This window comes from Mus caroli, unplaced genomic scaffold, assembly GCF_978045245.1.
Source record: "Mus caroli unplaced genomic scaffold, Mus_caroli_1 scaffold_3, whole genome shotgun sequence".
In the NCBI taxonomy this organism is placed as follows: Eukaryota; Metazoa; Chordata; class Mammalia; order Rodentia; family Muridae; genus Mus; species Mus caroli.
In genome coordinates this window covers 93,535,769-93,555,860 of record NW_028227258.1, presented here as the reverse complement: position 1 = coordinate 93,555,860, position 20,092 = coordinate 93,535,769, and the positions used below count along the sequence as shown (strand labels likewise).

The 20,092-nt window shown below is 40.8% G+C and overlaps 2 protein-coding genes across 2 annotated transcripts in view; both read right to left on the bottom strand.

The window, feature by feature from the left end:
• Ift80 (intraflagellar transport 80) overlaps positions 1–20,092 on the bottom strand; it is a 123,493-nt gene that overhangs the window by 50,504 nt on the left and 52,897 nt on the right. The window contains exons 7-8 of the mRNA XM_085835836.1: positions 17,495–17,584; positions 16,026–16,163 (exon numbers count right to left, since the gene is read on the bottom strand). Coding sequence (XP_085691962.1) covers positions 16,026–16,163; positions 17,495–17,584 — 228 coding nt within the window. The remainder of the gene's footprint in view (positions 1–16,025; positions 16,164–17,494; positions 17,585–20,092) is intronic.
• Positions 13,187–16,147, bottom strand: LOC110290860 (geranylgeranyl transferase type-2 subunit beta). Its single transcript, XM_085835837.1, has 2 exons — positions 16,026–16,147; positions 13,187–14,650 (listed from the first exon to the last, which is right to left on the bottom strand). Exon 2 carries the CDS (start codon positions 14,494–14,496, stop codon positions 13,501–13,503), a length of 996 nt encoding a protein of 331 aa, XP_085691963.1. The 5' UTR covers positions 14,497–14,650; positions 16,026–16,147; the 3' UTR covers positions 13,187–13,500.

Here is a 20,092-nt window from a genome sequence, read left to right as displayed (position 1 = left end):
CATCAGATCTCATTACAGATGGTTGTGAGCCACCATGTGGTTGCTAGGATTTGAACTCAGGACCTTTGGAAGAGCAGTCAGTGCTCTTAACCACTGAGCCATCTCTCCAGCCAGGGACATGGATTTTTTATGTAGTCTGCATTCGTCAATATAAGGGGTGTTCATTTTAAGTCACTTTCCAGCATGTACATTGAGGGAGGGGGACACAAGTCACTTAGCTGGGAAAGACAAACAAACAAACAAAAAAAAAAAACAAAAAAAAAACAAAAAAAACCTGGATATACACACAGAAGCAAAGACAAAAGACACAAAAGGAATGCTTTTTGTTTTCTTAGCAATCTACTTCTTGGTTCCTAAGGCCTACCTAAATCTTCCCTGGGCCTCTAAAAGATTCCTCTGTGTGGCCTCCCTTCCCCCAGCCTGGAACCTGCCTGCTCAAGGGTGGAGCTACCGGCTCATTCGTCCTGCCACGCCCACTGCTGGAACCTGCCCTTGCTGCCTGGAGTCACACACGTGTTCGTCCTGCTACTGGACCCTGAGTTACTTGGCGGGAAATTGGGTTCCCTCCCCCTTCCTTTATAAACTGAGTGTCTGGAAATATTAAATTGAGTCTTGATCAGAGTCTTGTCTTGACTCCATTGTTTCTTCCGCCCCGTCTAGATTCCTCTCTTTGCAGGGAACTGCCATTCTCAGTTGAACCGTTCGTGTTGTGGACCGCGGCCGGGCCGCAACAGTTGGCGCCAGAACTGGGACCTGAAGAATGGCAGAGGGATGTTAAGAGAAACGACTGCTGTGTGGAGCTCCACAAGAAAGGAAAGAATCTTCGTATCGGAGGAGCATCGGAGCAACGGACAGGTACACATGCTAGCGCTAGCCTAAAAAATTTCAGTTTTGTAAAGTGTTGCTGAGGATGCGGTAGGATACGAACAAGTTTGAAGCAGTGCTGACCCAACACTGCTTCTGCTTGGGGTCAGCAGTTTCGTTAATCGGAACTAGATACGGAGACAGGTGGTGTGCCACAGTTTTTTAGAAAACTGCTTAGGTGGAAGAAAGAAGGGTTCAAAATCATGGATCAGGCGATTGTGTTTAGTTTTCAGGAGTTGCTTAAGGATAAAGGAAATTCATACCGGAGAAGGTATGGGCTAAGCTGAGACAGCGTTAAGCCCGAGCGCTGGTTCACTTAGGTTCAGCAGTGAAGCTTAAGAGGAGCTAGGCACAGGCGGTAGGCCGTGGCTAGAAAAAAGCTACATTGTTAGGTGTGAGAAAGGAAAGGGTTTATTAAAAGGAAATTAATACAGGCGGATTGCCGCAGTTATAAAAACTGCATCATGAGGGAGGAAATTGTCCCAAATAGCAGGAGTACTCTGCCCCATTTTGTGTCTTGTTTATGTCTGGTGCACCAATCTGTTCTCGTGTTCAATTCATGTATGTTCGTGTCCAGTCTGTATGGATGAATGTTCTATGTTTTATGTTGGATAATAAAAATGGTATAAAAAACTTTATCTGCAAGGCCGAGAGCTGCCACGTGTTTCAGCCAAAAACCAGACACGTGGCAGGAGGGCCCCTGATGGAAAAAATGTTCGTTTTAAGAAAAAGCAGCGAGTACACAGCCTCTTAGTTTCGAATCTGATAAATGGTTCATGATTAATGTGTTTGACAATGGTAAAGTGCTTTTTTATTCTATGATTGTAGCTACAAAGATTAATATTCTCTGATTGGTCTAAAATTAACTGCTTCATTTGGTTCTTTATTAAAAATGTGCTCTGCATGTTTTCGCATTCAGCTCATAAGTTGTTGGTTAAAATTAATAATTGTTACATTGCTACAGATGGTTAATGTTAAATTTGATAACTCAAGTTTAGAGTCCTTCCGACACGTGGCCTAAGGCAGCCCTAGAGGCTGAGTCTCTTAAGATATTTCTAGTTTAGATAATGATTAATGTGGTTCCTATCCTAAATAGTAAAATTTAAGATAAGATATAAAGCAATGCCTCTTTATTAAAGCGTTAAAGCTTGCTTTAATAGGTATCATAGGTATTAATTGATATCCAAACGTCGTAATATGATAATAATGCTTCTAATATTGATTTTAACAGTGATAAATTGTTTTAAACATAGGTTTTGCTTTCCCAAAGTTGTAGATATTATCCTAACCTTGCACAAAAACTTAAAAATTATGGTTAAAACTGCCATTGTTCCATTGACTGCAGCTTGCAGTTTGATTGCAAATTTAAGATTGATGCTCAAATTAAAAAGTATTTTACCTTTGAGTCAATACAGGGCTCTGGGCAGCCCCAGAGCGGCTTGTGGCCTTTTCTTTTGTTTTGCAAACAATGCCTAAAAAAGTTTTTCCCTGTGTTCAAGAAAATTTCTTTTTAACAGTGTTACAGATCTATTCAGATGTTTAAAATAATGCTTAAATTCAAAGATTTTTGCTTCTAGTAAACTGGTAATCACTAGAAAATTTTGCCTCTATGTATGGCTAATATAGCTTTACATTATGTAAGAAAAATGTTTATTGTTTCTGCTTCTTTACAAGAAGCCAAAAGTTTTAATCTTTCAGTATATATTGTTTCCTAAGTGGAAAGTATTTTATTAACTAATGCTTCTCAAGGGAAGTTTACCTTAAATCCTTGCTCTCACCCAAAAGATTCAGAGACAGTATCCTTTTGTTATTTGGTGTTTTGGTTTGCTGCAAGGGGTTTTGCAGGAAATAAAGAAAGCTTTTATAATTGTTGTTAATTGGTAATTGAAAATTAGTTGTGCCCGAGACAATTCTTTGGCCAGAAAAAACATTATTGTAAAGTCATTTTTCTCATCCTCCCAGCCGATCGTTGGCCACGTGGGCCCAACTAGCTGCTGTGGGGCGGAGTCTTAAGACACACAGTTGCCCCTATTCCAGCACAAATAATCTGGTTGTGTGCTGTAGATGGTGTTTTAAAATGCTGAACAATCAAACCTTAATTTATGTATTAATAGTCAATGCTATATCTCTGAGCTCATAATTACTTAAAATTGTTCGTCCCTCAGATACTATTAATTCTCAAATTTACAATTGCTTATACATATTTTTAGTTAATAAATAAATAAATTATGCACGTGTGACTCTTAATAACTTTTCTAGCCTTCTAGTTACAACCGTTCCTTAAGAAAAATAATTGAAAGTGCAATTAGTCACTGCCCCTTTACAGCCAAATATTTAAAATGTTTTGTCCAAAAAGTTATTAATTCAAAAGGTTAGATATTGTAAAATTTTAAACTTTAACCTCTTAAAAGACAAAGAGAGAAATTGTATCCCCATATATACTATTTAGTGCATTTCCATGCACACTATTTAAAACATACCTTTATTTTCAAAATTTGAGATTAAAATGTCAAATTTAATAAATGCTTTTTAGTATCTTAAAAGGATCTACTTATTGGCTTATAAATTGATCCTAAAACAGCTACCTTATTAGGAAAGGAAAAAACAGGTTCTCTCCACAGAACTCTACAGAAGCATATTGGTAATTCGTGTGCTGAGCTGACAGGTAAGTTAACTCAGTGTCCTGATTAAAAGGACTAAAAGATTAAATTCATGTTTTAGATCCATCCTTGCTTGTCATTTTTCCAGTTTAGACTAGCTTCTAGCCTTTTAACTTTATGGCAATAGTACATCAGAGACTGTATATTCAGACCTAGTAAAATTAGTCATTTAATAGAGTCATAATGATTTTTCACTCTTCTTCAGTGTGACCAGCCATTCTAACTCAATCTTAGACTGGTCTAATATTCAGTTCAATTATTAGAGATTCCTATATTCTAAATTACCTAGCAAAGTTAATTCAGAGCATATCCCCCAAGGTCACCAAAGGCTCACCTTGCCTTCACCTTATTTGTCCTAAACTTTTTGCAAACTGACATTAAAGGTCAGTCTGCAGCGGAACGCCACTGGCACCCAGTTACTTCTAATTCTTATGCATTGGTAAAATGGAAGGACGCCCTGACTAATAAATGGAAGGGTCCAGATCCAGTTCTAATCTGGGGAAGAGGCTCGGTTTGTGTTTTTTCACGAGATGAAAATGAAGCACAGTGGCTACCAGAGAGATTAATTCGTCAGGTAAACACAGATTCTGTCTCTCCTCATAAGTATCATTCTAAAGACTAAAATTCCTCTTGTGCTGGGAGTGGAAGCTCTCAGAAAAAATTGTTTTCCTCTGTTTCCCAATTCCCCTACAAGAGGCCGGAGATTAACTTTAGCTTTACAATTTGCATCTAAATAAAGTACCTTGACTTCTCCAAACAAAAAATTTACATTGCTACACTCTCATTGTTTAGTATTCTTCCTTCTCTCAAGCAGGTCAATCTACATTCTCCGGTTCTCCGCCCCGCCCCTACGAGCAAACAGGTGGTTCTGCTAATCTCCCTTCCAGGGACATCCCAGCATGTGGCTTTTCAGTCTAAGATAAGATTTAGATTTACCAGGAGAGCTAGGGAAGTAGAAATTTCATATATATTTACAAAGATTAGTTCTTATTTTGATAGATATAGGCTTAGTCCCTTAGCTGGCCTCTGGCTTTTCACCCTTGCTGTTACTGCAAGGTGTCCTTAGTTCCTCAGGCTACTGGGAATAACAGAGATGAAGAGGAAAGACTTTCAGCTCCTATTTTAACCAAAATTAATGGTGTTAATACTGACATAATTCTTGTCTAGGCCTTGCTAAATCTGAGGTTGACAAGTCTCATATAGAGACCTCGCAATAACTCAGAATTGCGATACTGATTCATAATCATATGAATACGGTATGGGTACCGCTTGGCACAGAAAATTACTGCGGAGGGAAGGTCCAGTTTGACCGTTTCTGAGTTCCCTGTGCGACACACCTGATTTGACGGAGGTTGGTATCCGATTCCAGCTAAAAACCAAAAATACTTAAGGCTCTGCCTCCCCTCCCCAAAAGATACCAAGAGCCACAGATGTGAGTTGTTACAATGCTCACGGGAGGAATCAGGCTAATGTCCACCCAAGTCAAGGTTAAAGGCCCACTCATCTACGGATGAGAAAATCATTTGATCACCTCTGTTAAGCATTGCCTATTTAAACTTAATTAATAGGGGGGAGAGAGATTGGAGACCTTGCTGTCGTAAGGGCAAGCCCTTCACTGCCTCCCACCCAAATAATAAAAAAAAGCCAATTGGCCTTGTACTAAAGAGCTGGTCTTAACCCCTTCTCCCTGGCCCCCTGCCTTTCACCCAAAATTGTGGATAATTATCAGTTCAGTGTTATTCTAAAATTGTTTAGTTAAACTCAGCCAGGGTTCCAATGCCCTACTTAAAAGGCAAACAGGTAGCTACCTATTCAGCACTAATTAGCATTATAAAGTCAGAGCCTACAGCCCAGTGCTGCTATTCAGTCAGTGCTTTTAAGACAGTCTCAGCCAGATACAGTTTTTTTTCTTTAGCCCTAGGAACTCAGGCAGAACTATTGAACATAGATAATTTTTCTGCCACAGGCCACCCCTTTTTTTTTTATTTTTGTTTTGTTATCTAATGGGGGGAAATGTGGCCTCCCTTCCCCCAGCCTGGAACCTGCCTGCTCAAGGGTGGAGCTACCGGCTCATTCGTCCTGCCACGCCCACTGCTGGAACCTGCCCTTGCTGCCTGGAGTCACACACGTGTTCGTCCTGCTACTGGACCCTGAGTTACTTGGCGGGAAATTGGGTTCCCTCCCCCTTCCTTTATAAACTGAGTGTCTGGAAATATTAAATTGAGTCTTGATCAGAGTCTTGTCTTGACTCCATTGTTTCTTCCGCCCCGTCTAGATTCCTCTCTTTGCAGGGAACTGCCATTCTCAGTTGAACCGTTCGTGTTGTGGACCGCGGCCGGGCCGCAACACCTCTGTATCTTTATATCTCTTTGTTTAATGACTTCTACTTGCATACAACCACAATATACTGTAGAAATCTAAAGTCACAGGTCAGTCATTGCTCTAGCACAGTTTGAGATTCTCCCACTTTTGGTGTGCCCTGAGCAGTTTTACTTCTTGTAGTAAAAGGCAATAAAAAAGCAATTAGTACTCGTAAGAAGTAAGTGGCATGTCCTGTGACAGGGACAATATGGCACAGGATGGTGGAGTTAACAGAATGGATGATCATTTAGCCCTGAGCTAATGTACACAGGAAATATAAAGGCCCAGAAGGAGCCTGCACTTTGTAACATACCTCTGGAGTTTTAACCCCAGAACTCTAGAAATACACCAAAGCTGCTCCCACACTAAGCAAAAATGTAATAAGTACTTTAAATTTCATTAAATAAGCAGCCACACTGAAAGCACAATATTTTTAAAATTGGCTAAGAATGCCTCTACAAAGTGTTAACCTCTGGGGGGTGGGGAGATAATCAGGGGTTAAAAGCACGGCCTGCTCCTTCTAAGGACCCAAGTGTGAGTCCCAGCACTCACATGACAGCTCACAACCCTCCGTAAGATCAACTCCACAGGATCCAATGTGCTCATATGGTCTCCAAGGATACCATGTATGCATGTGGAACACAGACATACATGTAAGCAAAATACCCATAAACAGAGAATAAAATATTGTAAGTGTTATGGTATGGAAGAAAAAGACAAGACTAATTTTCTTGCATTCTCTGAAGTTGTTTATGCAAGTCATTTCCCAACAGAGAAATACCTACTTAAATATAAGACAATGACAAAAGTCTCAACAACTGCATCTTTTCTACACAACTCCTATACACATCCATATATTATACTACAAGGATCCTCAAAAGTACAATCTTTGTTTGGCCTAATTTAAAATTTTCAACTCATAAAGTAACATGCACATAAAACTGGCTTAAAATAAGGAGACAGAAGCAGTTCTTACACTCTAAGGAAGACTGCTGCTTAGGAATCGTCTCACATATTACCTCTTAACATGAGACAAATTGCACTTTATATACATCATTAACAAGGAAAAGTTACATACGGCTGTAAGAAAGTTCCTGCAGGTAATGAATTATTAAACTTACTTTGATTGAATGGATGAGTAAACGAATAGAAGAAAGTTCAGAGAAAATGAGAATTACAAAAAACGTTATCTTCTACACAGGCAATAGCACCCCCTACTGACACAGAAGCTACACTGCTAGCTAATTTAGCCAAAAGTACCTTGCATCTTCTGAGTTTTGTCCTTACATCCTATTTTGTCAAATAACTAGTATAATTCATTAACACATTCTGAATGTTTACTTAAAATTCCTATGTTAATTTGAATCACATTTTTAGATATCAAAGATAAAAAAGTTTATTATAGAACCTAGAAAAATACGGAAGCATAAAATTAAATTTTATTCCACAAGCAATTCACTTATACCATGATTTATTTTACTGATCATCCAGTAGTGTTCATTTTCTTGGCATATATATTTTTGCATTCCTTGATCATTTAACTTAAAATAATGCTATCTCAGGCTGAATAAATACCTCAATGGTTAAGAACACTTGGGTTCACAACTGCCTGTAACTGTCTTGCTCCCGAGGACCCAGTATGGTGTTCTGGCCTCTGCAGGCTCCCACACACATGTGGCACACACACACACAGATACACACATACACATAAACAGCTAAAAGTAATGCTAACTCTTTCCCGGCTTAACTTTTTGTTCTTTTATTTATTTATTTTGTGTGCACACATGGTGCTCACGTGGAGGGGAGAAGACAACTGAGTTCTCTCCCTCTGCTATGTGGGTCTTGCGGATGCGAGTTAGGTCATCAGGATGGGCAGCAAGGACCACACCTGCTTGATATCTCAGCGAACATTTTATATTTTCTTGAATGCATAACAGCTGTATCAAAGTATCAAATTATACTTGAGAAAACCTATAGTGGATAATGCTTCTATCCATGTGCTACAAGGAAGGCCATTTTCACATTTTCTGGAGAGTCAAAAATGTATTCCTCTGTCAATTTTAGATTCATAAAACTTGTTACTGAAAAGATAGTATTTCGGAGTTCTGGGAGTATTTATACTTAACTTCAGAATTCTAATTGGGTTCTTTTAAAATAATTCCTTTGGTTGGGTGTTGTGTATGCCTTTAATCCAAGCACATGGAGACTGGCAGAGCTCTCTCAGTTTGAGACCAGCCTAGTCAACAAGCGCTACACAATGGACCCTGGCTCACTGTCTCAAAATGTTTCTGTTGACTTATCAACATTTCTTTAATTATTTTGAGCACATGGCCTCTGTGTAACAGGCTCAGTGCTGGATATCTTAGGGATGGTTTTTGTCACCTTCCCCCCCCCCCAAGAATGGGCCATTGTATCCCGCTTTTTAGTATGTTTTACTTATATCTTGAGGTTTTTTTGTCTTTTGAAAACTCATTTTTTCTTTTCTTTTTAAAACTGGATATTTGCAATACCACCATGTGAATAACTCTGGAAAACAGAATCCTGACTCAGTCTGTGTATTTGCCTGATGGAAACAGCAGTCATCTGCCCATTTAGAGACTTTTCCAGACTGTTAGCCCAGAGACTATTCTTCTCCTGTCTGGTAACTGAAGTCTTCACTGTGGTATTCAATAGTCAGCCAATGACCTGACATAGACAAACAGAAAGACAATGGCTACCCTCCAACCTCTGGCCAGCTGGCTGTGCCTGGGGCACTCCTGTAGCACCAAAGCAACGCCATCAGAAACTCTGATGTGGCCTCTCCAGTTTGTGAATCACCCACAAGCCACCATCGACAGATGCTGCATATCTTCCCTGGTCTTCTCATGTGTGTCTGACGCTGGCTTCATCTGCCACCCCTCACTCAATTGACTGCTGGTAGCCATTTGAGGAAGGAAGGAAGGAAGGAAGGAAGGAAGGAAGGAAGGAAGGAAGGAAGGAAGGAAGGAAGGAAGGAAGGAAGGAAGGCAGGCAGGCAGGCAGGCAGGCAGGCAGGCAGGCAGGCAGGCAGGCAGGCAGGCAGGCAGGCAGGCAGACCTTTTCGATTAAGCCCAAGCTTCCTTTCACATTCTTAAAGAGCTGCAGGCAATGCATTTTAGGAAAACAGAACAAGTGCCAATCAGCTTCCTACTCACAGCTGCGTATTCCTCATTTTGCTAGAATAATACTAGGATAAAACCTGAGGTATATGTTATACAGACTTAGCATGCGTACACAGTGTCTATCAAAGTCAACTGCTCTAGGCAGCTCTGGGCTGAGGAATCTATACACTGCCCTTCAGAGCAGGGCTGGAGCTGAGGTGGCCGAGTGCTTGTTAGACATGCACAAAGTCCCAGCTCCACAAAGGTTGGGCACAACCCTGGCCAGAGTTTATCCCTAAACAGGGACAAGGGAAGGGAAGGGAGGAAAACAAATGCATGGACCAAAGACAAGCTAGTAAGGACCACCCATAGCACACTCCTGTAAGTAACTCCAGTGAACTCACTGGCTAAGCAACACAGACCTGAGTGGATCCTTTCCTTGGTCTGTTTACACTGTCATCTGGGGTGAGTAGATGTTTGTTTTGTGTTTCTCCAGGAGAGGAAAAAAAAAAAAAATCACACAGCAAGTACTTCCCAATCAGCACTGTAAAAGCTGCCCTGGGCCCATGGTCTGCATTAAGAGCCACAAAGCAGCAGTTTCCAGCCTCCTTCTGATAGGAAATAAGATCATGAAGAGGTAGAGCTGGGAAAGGGGATTCTTGACAACTAGGTATCAAGACCAAGGAGCACGCTCAAGCAACCCATACACAAAAATGACCAGAACAAGAAAGAGTCTAAGCCTAAGAGTAAGATTTCACTTAAGCACATTACAATTAGGGCCCCAAGGAGCCCACAGTTCTGGACTCACGGGCCCTAGTGGAAAGCCTATTATTCCACTAAACAGACATCAAGCTGCCCCTAAATCTTTAGACCCATTGACTATTTTTGTGCAGCTCTGAGACCTCCTGTGAGAAGTTTCTTCATACAGTTAATGCTGAAAATCACAACTGGTTAACTAACATTCAGAAAGTGTCTGTGGTGTGCCCAGCCACAAACGGGACAGCTGTGTAATACTCCTTTCCCCAAAGGCTCCGGACCGTTGTGAAATAGGGGACAAAAAGACTGTAAGAGCCAAAAGTTGGGGAAGACTGGAGTGCAACAGTGTCTTCTAGTCCTTCTTGGACAACTGTATTAATGGGCACAAGGCAACTGTGATTATCTACACAAGATAGGTCTGCACAAAAGCAAGCCAACTGACACTCCAACCTGAATGCAGGGCTCATGGACTCCCACTCTTAGCTAAGGAGCCACTTACACCAATGCTTCTAGGCGGGGAGAGTCCATTTTCTTTGTGAATGGAGCCCCCGGAGGTTGACCATGCTGCAGAGGACAGCCCCCCAAACCCTCAGTATAGGAACAGTACAAACTGGGCTTAGTAGGCTACTTGAAAATACTTCTTAAGGGGCTTAGAGAGATGGTTCAAGCAGTTAAGAGTGCTCGTCCCTCTTCAGAAGACCTAAGCTCAAGCACATACATAGCAGCTCACAACTGTCTGTAGGTCCACTTTCAGGACATCTGGCACCCTCACACAGACAAAACACCAATGCACATGAAATAAAAAACAAATCATTTTTTAAAAAGTCCTTTTAAAAATTTCATAGCCAGGAGGCAGTGGTATACACCTTTAATCCCGGAGCTCAGCAGGCAGAGGTAGGTGTATTTCTTTGAGTTCAATGCCAATCTGGTCTACACAGCTAGTTCCAGGACAACCAAGGCTACACAAAGAAGCCCCATCTCAAAAAATAAAAAAAATAAATAAATATAAGTAAATAAATAAATGTAAAAGATAAAATAAAATTTAAAATATAGAGCCCAAGAACATACCTTTTAAGAAATACCCAAAGAGCACTCATGTATGCTAAATTTGGGTAACTTGATTATTGTAATGTTCAAACAAAGTATCAATCAAAATAACAAAAGGTTAGAGTAATTTATGTCATATTATGTCATATTCAATTTACGTCATATTAGGGGGTTATCTTTAAGGAATTCATGGCTCTTCCCAAATAGCAAAGCCGTCTCTCCTGAAGCAATCCTTGGCAGCTCTCCTCACTACCCCATTACTCAGACCAACAGCCTAGGCACCCTGCTTCTGTTCTGTCTCGTTTCTAATCTGTTCCTCAGAGTACACTCTCTTTCAAAATGCCCAATCTCTTAAAGGTCACTTCTAAAAATCAGTAACTCGGGCTGGTGAGATGGTGGGTAAGAGCACCCGACTGCTCTTCTGAAGGTCCAGAGTTCAAATCCCAGCAACCACATGGTGGCTCACAACCATCCGTAACGAGATCTGGCGCCCTCTTCTGGAGTGTCTGAGACAGCTACAGTGTACTTACATATAATAAAATAAATCTTTAAAAAAAAAAAATCAGTAACTCACCATTGTCCCCCCACTAGAGTCCAGACTGCTGCATGTGCTAAGCTCTGTCTTGTAGCCTATGACCCTGTGCCTTGGCTTGGCTTACCGTTCCCTAGATCATTGTTACTTTGCTATCACCGCAGTACTTCCAATATTTGAGTCCCAGTGTGTTACTTCCTCTATCCTGATGCTTTACAGACACTAGCACACCATGCTGGCTTTCAACTTCACTTTGCCAGAGGTTCTCTGGCTGCAGGAGAAAGACACTCTGATCTTAGCCTTGTCTTTCTCACTCTGCAGCAATCCCTGAGGGTTGCACAGAAAAGCATTACATCTTCAAGGTCTAAACTATCCTCTTCCATACAGCCATAGCAGGCATGTTTGGTGAATAGCTTGTCCTATATCAACCCCTGATAATATCCTATGCAAGGTCTACTGACTACACAAAAACTGCCGTACTCTTTCACATTTGGAGACACGAGCGATTCCTCTTGCCTGAACCTTGTCTCCTTGGAGAACTACTTATTCACCAAGCCTCAGTTTTCCAATCAATGTCCCGCAGGGAGAATTAGCCTTCTCCACATCTTCACAGAGCTTAACAAACCTCGCATGTACCACTTAGTGACTGTTCTATGTAAGTCTTATAATCTGATTCTCTACTAGACTGCTGGCAACTTGAATGCAAGTCTTTATATGTTTTAATATCTAAAGCCTAGTTTCTGGAACGTCTGTCTGATAAATAGTATATATAATATGATGACTATCACATAAAAGAATATATATTTAAAATGTTAGTCTCAAATCTCTAAGAAATTATAACATATTCAATCAATTCAGTTTACTTTTCCAGAATTATTAAGTCTAAAAAAGGATATAGTAACAAATGAGGTAAATGTGGAATTTGGTTATTTGCATAAATCAATTTTTTAAAATTTTAATCAAATGACATATTAAAATGATTATACACAAGCTGACTTACTCAATAAATTATAGTGACTGTACTTAAGTATAGATAATCCTTAAGCTATGGGGTCCTATCAACTAGAGAGTCAAAAGTAATATACATAAAACTAACATAGAAAATATAAAAGCATATTACAAAAATGAGTGTATATATTCCATAGACACAATCACTGATAGACACGTGAAGTAAAGATCCTTACATGAGTAAACAAAGTAAAAAAAAAAAAAGGGTTTTAAGGGATTTTTTAAGGGATTAGATGATCTAACATCCTGATGGTATAGCTGCAAAACAAAGTGAGAAGTAGAAACAGATTTAAATACCATGACAGGGTAAAAATGAATGTCAATTGAGAAACAGGCCTTAAAAAACATGTATAATTCACAAAGCATAAGATGGAAATGAGAATGTTCCAGGCCAGGATAAAGGTGAAGCTGGGCGTGGTGGTGACAGCTAGAACCTCAGTGCTTGGGAGGCAGGAGGAGGATAACATTCAAACAGTCTGGGCTACACAGCAAGACCTTCTCTTACCAAAAGAAAGGGCAGAAGGGAGGGGGCTGGGAAAAAGGAAGGAGGGAGGAAAAAGGTGAGTAAGAGAAAGGAAACAGGAGTGAGGATGTGACTAGCTCAGGGCTGAGGGACCAGCGCTCAACCAGATGCAGACTCTTTAGGAGTTGTGGGGAAGGGACTGAATGTTTGTCACAGCACCAGATCTCCAAGCTTCTACTGCCAGAAACAAAGCTGAAATGTTTTGTGATGGAAAACAAGCAACCACAAGAGCTATAGGCCATTTATAAAGTCCTAAAATTCTAACTAATCAACTTTGCACTCACAGAAGGGAAGCCAGAGAACAACTGTGAGCTGATTTTTTTTTTTTTCGATTTTGACCTTTATTTAAATCATGAGTTTCACTCATCACTTTTATTAACAGAAATCACTTTCCATCATTGTTACATGACAATAGGACCCGGGGAGGCATCAGTTAAATACTAGCTCTAAACAGGACTAACAAAAACTGGACTCAGAAGACTAAAGATCTAAATACAACATATTTATTTTACAATACTTATATAATTTATCATTAGCATATGATATACAAAATATTAAGTCACGTCTAGGTTTGATAAACACTCCAATACAGCAATTCATATTGCACACTAGAGCATCGTTCCCACCTGACTAGCTCACTAGTTCAGGCTGGACATTCACCCTCTGAAGCACTTCTTCCGGCATGCAGAAGACAGGGCTAACAGGCTTGATCTGCTCTTCTCCCAGAAGAGACAAGCCAGCAATGCCAAATAAGGTGTGGAAGGGATCCACCATATCTCCTGGTCTGTCTGCAAATCCTCCCGTCTCTTCATCTTGACACGCTAAGATGAAACTTCGAAGCTTTTCTCTGTCAATCCAGTGAAGTCTCCCGATGATCTTTAGGGAGGCCAACACCCACCATGAGTAGCACACATCTGGTAACTTCTCGGGTCTTCCATTGAGTCCGCCTGAGGGCAACTGCCGTTCACAAAGCCACCAACCAAGTAGGTCGGAGTTCACTTGGTGCAACTGACTAGTTATGGCCAGGAATCCTGTGCAACAATAGATCTGCCCAGCGTGAGATTCAGAGCCTGGTCTGCACCCAAATCCACCATCAAAGTTCATGCAGGACAAAACAAACTCAATCGCCTTTTCCACATTAATAGCATCAAGCTTGCCCAAAAGAGCCAAAGTTGCCACCGCACAAAATGAGAATCTTGTATCAATTTCTCCCCAAATGTCTCCAGCAAAGGAGCCATCTTCTTTCTGTAGGCTCTGAACATAGGCCACAACCTTATCTACGTTGATAACATGAACACTGTCATACAGAGTAAGAATCTGGACAGCACTGAGCGTGTACAGAAGGTGGGGGTCGTGCCCAATGCTAGCACTTATTCCCCCACACTCATGCTGGCACGACTTGATAAACACCAGGATTTCTTCTCTGTTCATGCGATGAAGCTGTCCCATGAGGTCCATCACAGTCAGGCCCCAGTAGACGCCGCTCATTCTCAGGTATTCAGACATGCAGTATTCATAATCGTCTTTCTTTGAGCCATAGGAGGCAATATAATCGGCATGCTTCTCCAGCAACAGGGTGTCAGGCGCATCTGACTTTATAGTAACGTCTTTCTGCTGTGTGCCCATGTCCGACCGCCGAAAACCTGTGAGCTAATTTTAACAATTAACTGCTCTTAACCATGAGGGTTAAGAACAGTCCCAAAGCATCCCATTGCTACAGGTCAGACCTTCAGTGTCCCCCGACGCCTGTTAATGGATTGAGCAGTCTTCAGGACAACGCCTTTAGGAGACAGTAGAAGCTATAGAAGGTAGGGCAATGAAGAAGAAGTCTTTCTGCACTCAGCACTTGGACATCCCTAGAGGGGACTATGGGGCCTGCCTGTGCTCTTCCTCCCTCACTTCCTGACTTCCTCTGCCACACACAGCTGCCTAACGCTGCTTCCCACATGCCCAAAGGCATGGAAACAAATGTTCTGGACTGGAACTTCCAAGAGTCAAAATAAATCTGTTATTCTACGAGCCGAGTTCCTCATCCATTCTGTTACAGTGACAGAAGCTAACAACAGCTCAAACTCTTCCAGCCATTATCATGCTCTGTTTTTGGAGCACTTTAATAAAAAATTCACTCTTTGAGAACAATGGGTCAAAGTTACTGAGCTTGGCATCTGCCAGCAAAGAATTCTGCTCTAAACACAGGATGTACTTGTATCCAAACACGAATACTCGTGTGCTCGCTTGTGTGCTCTGTGTGTGTGTGTGTGTGTGTGTGTGTGTGTATGCATGCCATGCTATATACACATATGGCATCTGTGCGCGTATGTGCACATGTGCACGTAGGTGTGCACACACGTGTGTGTATGTGTTTGGAAGACAGAAGCTGACATTAAGATCTCTCTGAACCTAGAGCTTATCGATTCAGCTAAAGCACATACCTAACGAGCCACGAGGAACCCAGCCAGCAGTACTGAGCACAAGTGTCGCTGTGCTTGGCTTTTACAGGTGCGTGAAGAACTAAGCTTAGGTCCTCAGGCTTATGCAGCAGGCACTTAACCACCAACCACCTCCGCTCCCAAACACCAGTCCTTAAGAAGGAAATACATATGCTTTGGGGGTTTCTAGAGAACAGTTTGCTGGCTTATTTTTTTGAAACAGGGTCTCACTGTTCCTGGCTGGAACTTGCTATGTACACTAGCTGGCCTTGAACTCAGAGAGATCTTTCTGCCTCTGCTTTCCAAATACTAGCACTAAAATTAACTTTTACATTTAAACACTGGCACTAAAATTAACTTTTAAATTTACTATTAATTCCTTACAAATATGTGACTACAATTTTATATGAAACATATTGATACCAAAAATACCATTTAAAGTTCTGTGTTCCATAATAAGTGGGTATAAATTGGAATAGTTAAACTGTTTTACGATCCTTCAGAATCATGCTCAAGAAAAATATTTCCAAAAAGATAAATAATAGAGAATATGTCAACTCTTCAGTTGCACACCGCCTCACCTCACAAATTAGGAACTGATAACTCAGAGAGGTTGTATCAAACGTTTTCAATGAGAGCGTTTCAAAGTGCTCGCTAGGTGAGTGAGTGAGTGAGCACTGTGCGGTACATCACCATGTGCGGAGTATGCCTCTGACTGAAACTTACCCCAGTTTTATCACACAAGCGTAACGTATGAAACGATCCAACGGCAAATAACTCCCCATCTGGAGCCCAGGCCACTGAGGTGATGGGGTGCTCATGAGGCTGGGAGCCGTACAGCACGCGGCCATAACTATCCCAAACCTATAAAATCAAAGTTGTAAAGGCTTTTATCATCTCCACATTACTACAAAAAGTCTGTCCTCCAATAAGATATCAAGTGAAGACTCGGAATCATAACCATATAGAATTAGCAACCAGACTTTACCATCACACAAGGAGGACAAAGCAATATTCCTGGAAACGCCCAGGTCTCAAACAGAAAGCATTTCAGAACATTACTAAACCTGGGTTAAACATTACATCTGCCCATCTTAAGTGCTTTAAATTTTGTAGTAAAATCTGGTGAGGGTTGGTATTTTCTATAATTTCTTTCTGCCAAATGGGATTTCTATTGGCTTTCTTTAATAATTCATTTCAACTAAAGTCCCTGTAACTACAGTGACAGTAAACGCCACTGTTGGAGCAGGGGATAGACCTCAGTAGGGGGAGCCTTTGCCTAATTATCTACGATCCCAGCTCTGCAGAAAGGGGAAAACATCTTTGTATCCATAAATTATTTTATTCTGAAATAGACCAATACTTAGGAAGTTAGGAGGTTGATTTTAAAAAAATATGTGAATCCAGAAATGAACTGGGGGCTGGAAAGATGGCTCAGCAGTTAAGAGCACTGACTGCTCTTCCCAAGGTCCTGAGTTCAAATCCCAGCAGCCACATGGTGGCTCACAACCACCTGTAATGGGATCTGATGCCCTCTTCTGGTATGTCTGAAGACAGCTACAGTGTAGTTACATATAACAATAAATCTTTAAAAAAAAAAAAAAAAGAAGAAATGAACTGATTTAAGTTGAAACACACACAGACAAGAGCTGAATCTAGATGTTGCTGTTGCTTATTAAATCAAAATTTTATTATGAGAACCTTAAATAGCATTTAAAGCTGGAAAACAATCTGTTCAATTATCACAGGTAAAAGACTAAAAGATAGTTTTATATGCTATTGTAAGCCAAACAGTTTCCCCAAATTTCATTATTTTAAGCCAATAGTAAGTCTAAACACTATATGCTATGATGGTCAGTTTTATTTGTCAACTTGACACAATAGGTGGGAATAGAGTCTCAGTGAGGGAGGGTCTAGCAGGTTGGCATAGCGACCTATCTGTGAGGCTCTGTCTTGTGGGCAGTACGATTCCCTAGACTGTGAGCAGTGAAAAGATGCACCAAGTAAAGGTCTGGGCACACTCAGCCCTCTGCTCTTGCCTGCTGCCATGACTGGCTGCTTCCAGCCCCTGCCCTGACTGTCCTGCAATGATGGACTGAAACCTGCAACTGGAAGGCAACAGACAACTTCTCTCTTAAAGCTGCTTCTGCAGGGTTCTGTATCACAGCAGCAGGAAATGAAGCTAAGACACATACCTTATACTTACAGTCTTCACCCGCAGATAAAATAAGGTCATTCACTGAGTTCCAGTCGACTTTTAAAATGATGCCATCATGGGCTTTCCACTAAGGGGGAAAAAAGACATTTCTTAAAACTTTAAAAGTGAAATATATTTTCTATGAAAAGAAATCCTTTTTCTGGGTCCTTTTCCTATTATTTATTTATTATTTATTAAGAGCTGAGGGTCTCACTGTGTTGCTCACCTTGGCCCTGTCGCAACCTTCCACAGATTCTTCTCTTCCTTCCACAGCCACTGTACAGTTCCTCATTTACTTCACTGCAATTTGCATCAAGGATAGCACCCAGCAACATGGCACCACTTTATTATAGCTCACATCCTATGAACTTGCTCAGTTGCCTGAACTCCAGATGGGAACTGTTTGTTGATAGATTGTTTCAAGATTGGTGTTAGCATTAAAAACTGAAATAAAGGGCTGGAGAGATGGCTCAGTGGTTAAGAACCCCAACTGCTCTTCTGGAGGTTCTGAGTTCAAATCCCAGCAACCACATGGTGGCTCACAACCATCTGTAATGAGATCTGATGCCCTCTTCTGGTGTGTCTGAAGACAGCTACAGTGTACTTACATATAATAAATAAATAAATAAATAAATCTTTTTTTAAAAACTAGAATTAATGTTGTATAATCTACAATATCAGCTGACTTTAAATCTCCTAATTACAGATGTCTTAACTCACATGACTATAAACCAAATGTATAAATGAAAAGATTTTACATTCCTGTTCTTGCTGTCTAATTTCATTGCAGATTTACTGGTTAGTTTTTTGTCAGCTTAACACAGCTAGAGTCATCTGAGAAGAAGGAGCCTCAGTTAAAAATATGCCTTTATAAGAGTAGCATTTATAAGGCAAACCTGTGCTTTATAAAATTAGGTTATTAATTTTATAGCAATATAAAATCCAATTAATCTTATAGCACTATAAAATTAAATGAATTTTCTTAATAATTGATATAAATAATTAGTAGACAGACATAAAGATTATAGGCAGATGGATAAATGATAGACACAGAGATAGCATGCACAGTCTATACAGAAATATAGGCCATCAAAGTTTCCTTGATCTCTTTATTGCTTGAAATCTCCATCTATCCAACTTCTGAAACTGATGCTTTTTAAAAGAAAAAAAGTTTATGTGTTCAATTGGCTGCATGTATGTATGTAGATTACATGTGTGTAGTACCACAGAGGCCAGAGGAGGGCATCAAATCCACAGGAACTAGAGTTACACTCAGTTCCTAGCTGCAGTGTAGGTGCTGGGGTGGGGGGATTCCAGCCCCCAAAGTAATGCTTCTTAAAACACTCACACCTGTCAATCCCCACCACCAAATTCCTTACATCTTTTTAAAATTTTAGTATTGTATGTGTATTTATGTCTAGGTACCACATGTATGCCTGGTAAATGTGGAGGCCAGACAAGGGTGCCAACTTTCATAGAACTGGAGTTACAAACAGTGTGAGCCATGTGGGTGGTACAAATTTAATCTGAGTACCCTGGAAGGGCAGTCAGTGCTCTTAATGGCTGAGCCAGTGCTCCAGCCAAACCCACTCTTCTTACATCTTTTTGTTTTGTTTTGTTTATTTTTTTTTTTTCGAGACAGGGATTCTCTGTGTAGTCCTGGCTGTCCTGTAACTCACTCTGTAGATCAGGCTGGCCTCAAACTCAGAGATCCACATGCCTCTGCTTATGCCTCTGCCTCCCGAGTACTGGGATTAAAGGCATGAGCCACCACTGCCCAGCTTTTTTTTTTTTCCCTGAACTCTCTAGCTTATTAAACGGGAAAGAAGGTATACTAATTCATAATAACATAACAAAATCAGTAACACCTACTCTGTAGCAAGTGCTTACTTCACACCAGACAGTAACCCTCACAGCAATCCTAGTGAATAGGTGTTGTGTAGACAAGAAGACCAAGGTAACGAGAGTCAAACACTTTGTCATCACACAGAGGTAAGCAAGTGAAGTGACCCAGCGCCTCACTCCTAAGCTGTCAGGGTTTAAATGAGCAGTCAAACTTGGCAGGATCGTCCACATGGTTCTGGCTTTAGAGTTATGAAAGATACATGGGTAAAGGGGTTGTAGAGTCTTCTCCTATGGTTAAAGGGAGGTGCTGAGGCCAGGGATGTGGCAGAGACTGTATGGAGGCCTGAGAGGCTGTTGCGTAATGCTGTGACAGTGAAGCCTGGTTTGCTTGGAGTCTCCAAGACTTTGAAGATGCCAGCGCCATGAGACATTTGCCAAGGACAGCTGCATACAAGGACTGGAGCCAGCCCAAAAGGGACAATTGTGTCGCAGCAAGCAAAGCTGGAAGGACTGAACTATCTAAGGCCTCTGACAACTTTTAGAATGGTAATAAATATTTTGTATCATCGTTATGTTGGAAGTATATAACTTGCTTTTTGATTTTATAAGGAGTTATACTTAAAAGATTGCCTTGAATCTCAGAAGAGACTTTGTACTTTGACTTTAATACTGTGAAATGAAATACTATGACTATTAAAGTTGGACTAAATGTATTATGATATGATCATGAGCCTATGGGGGCCAGTGAGAG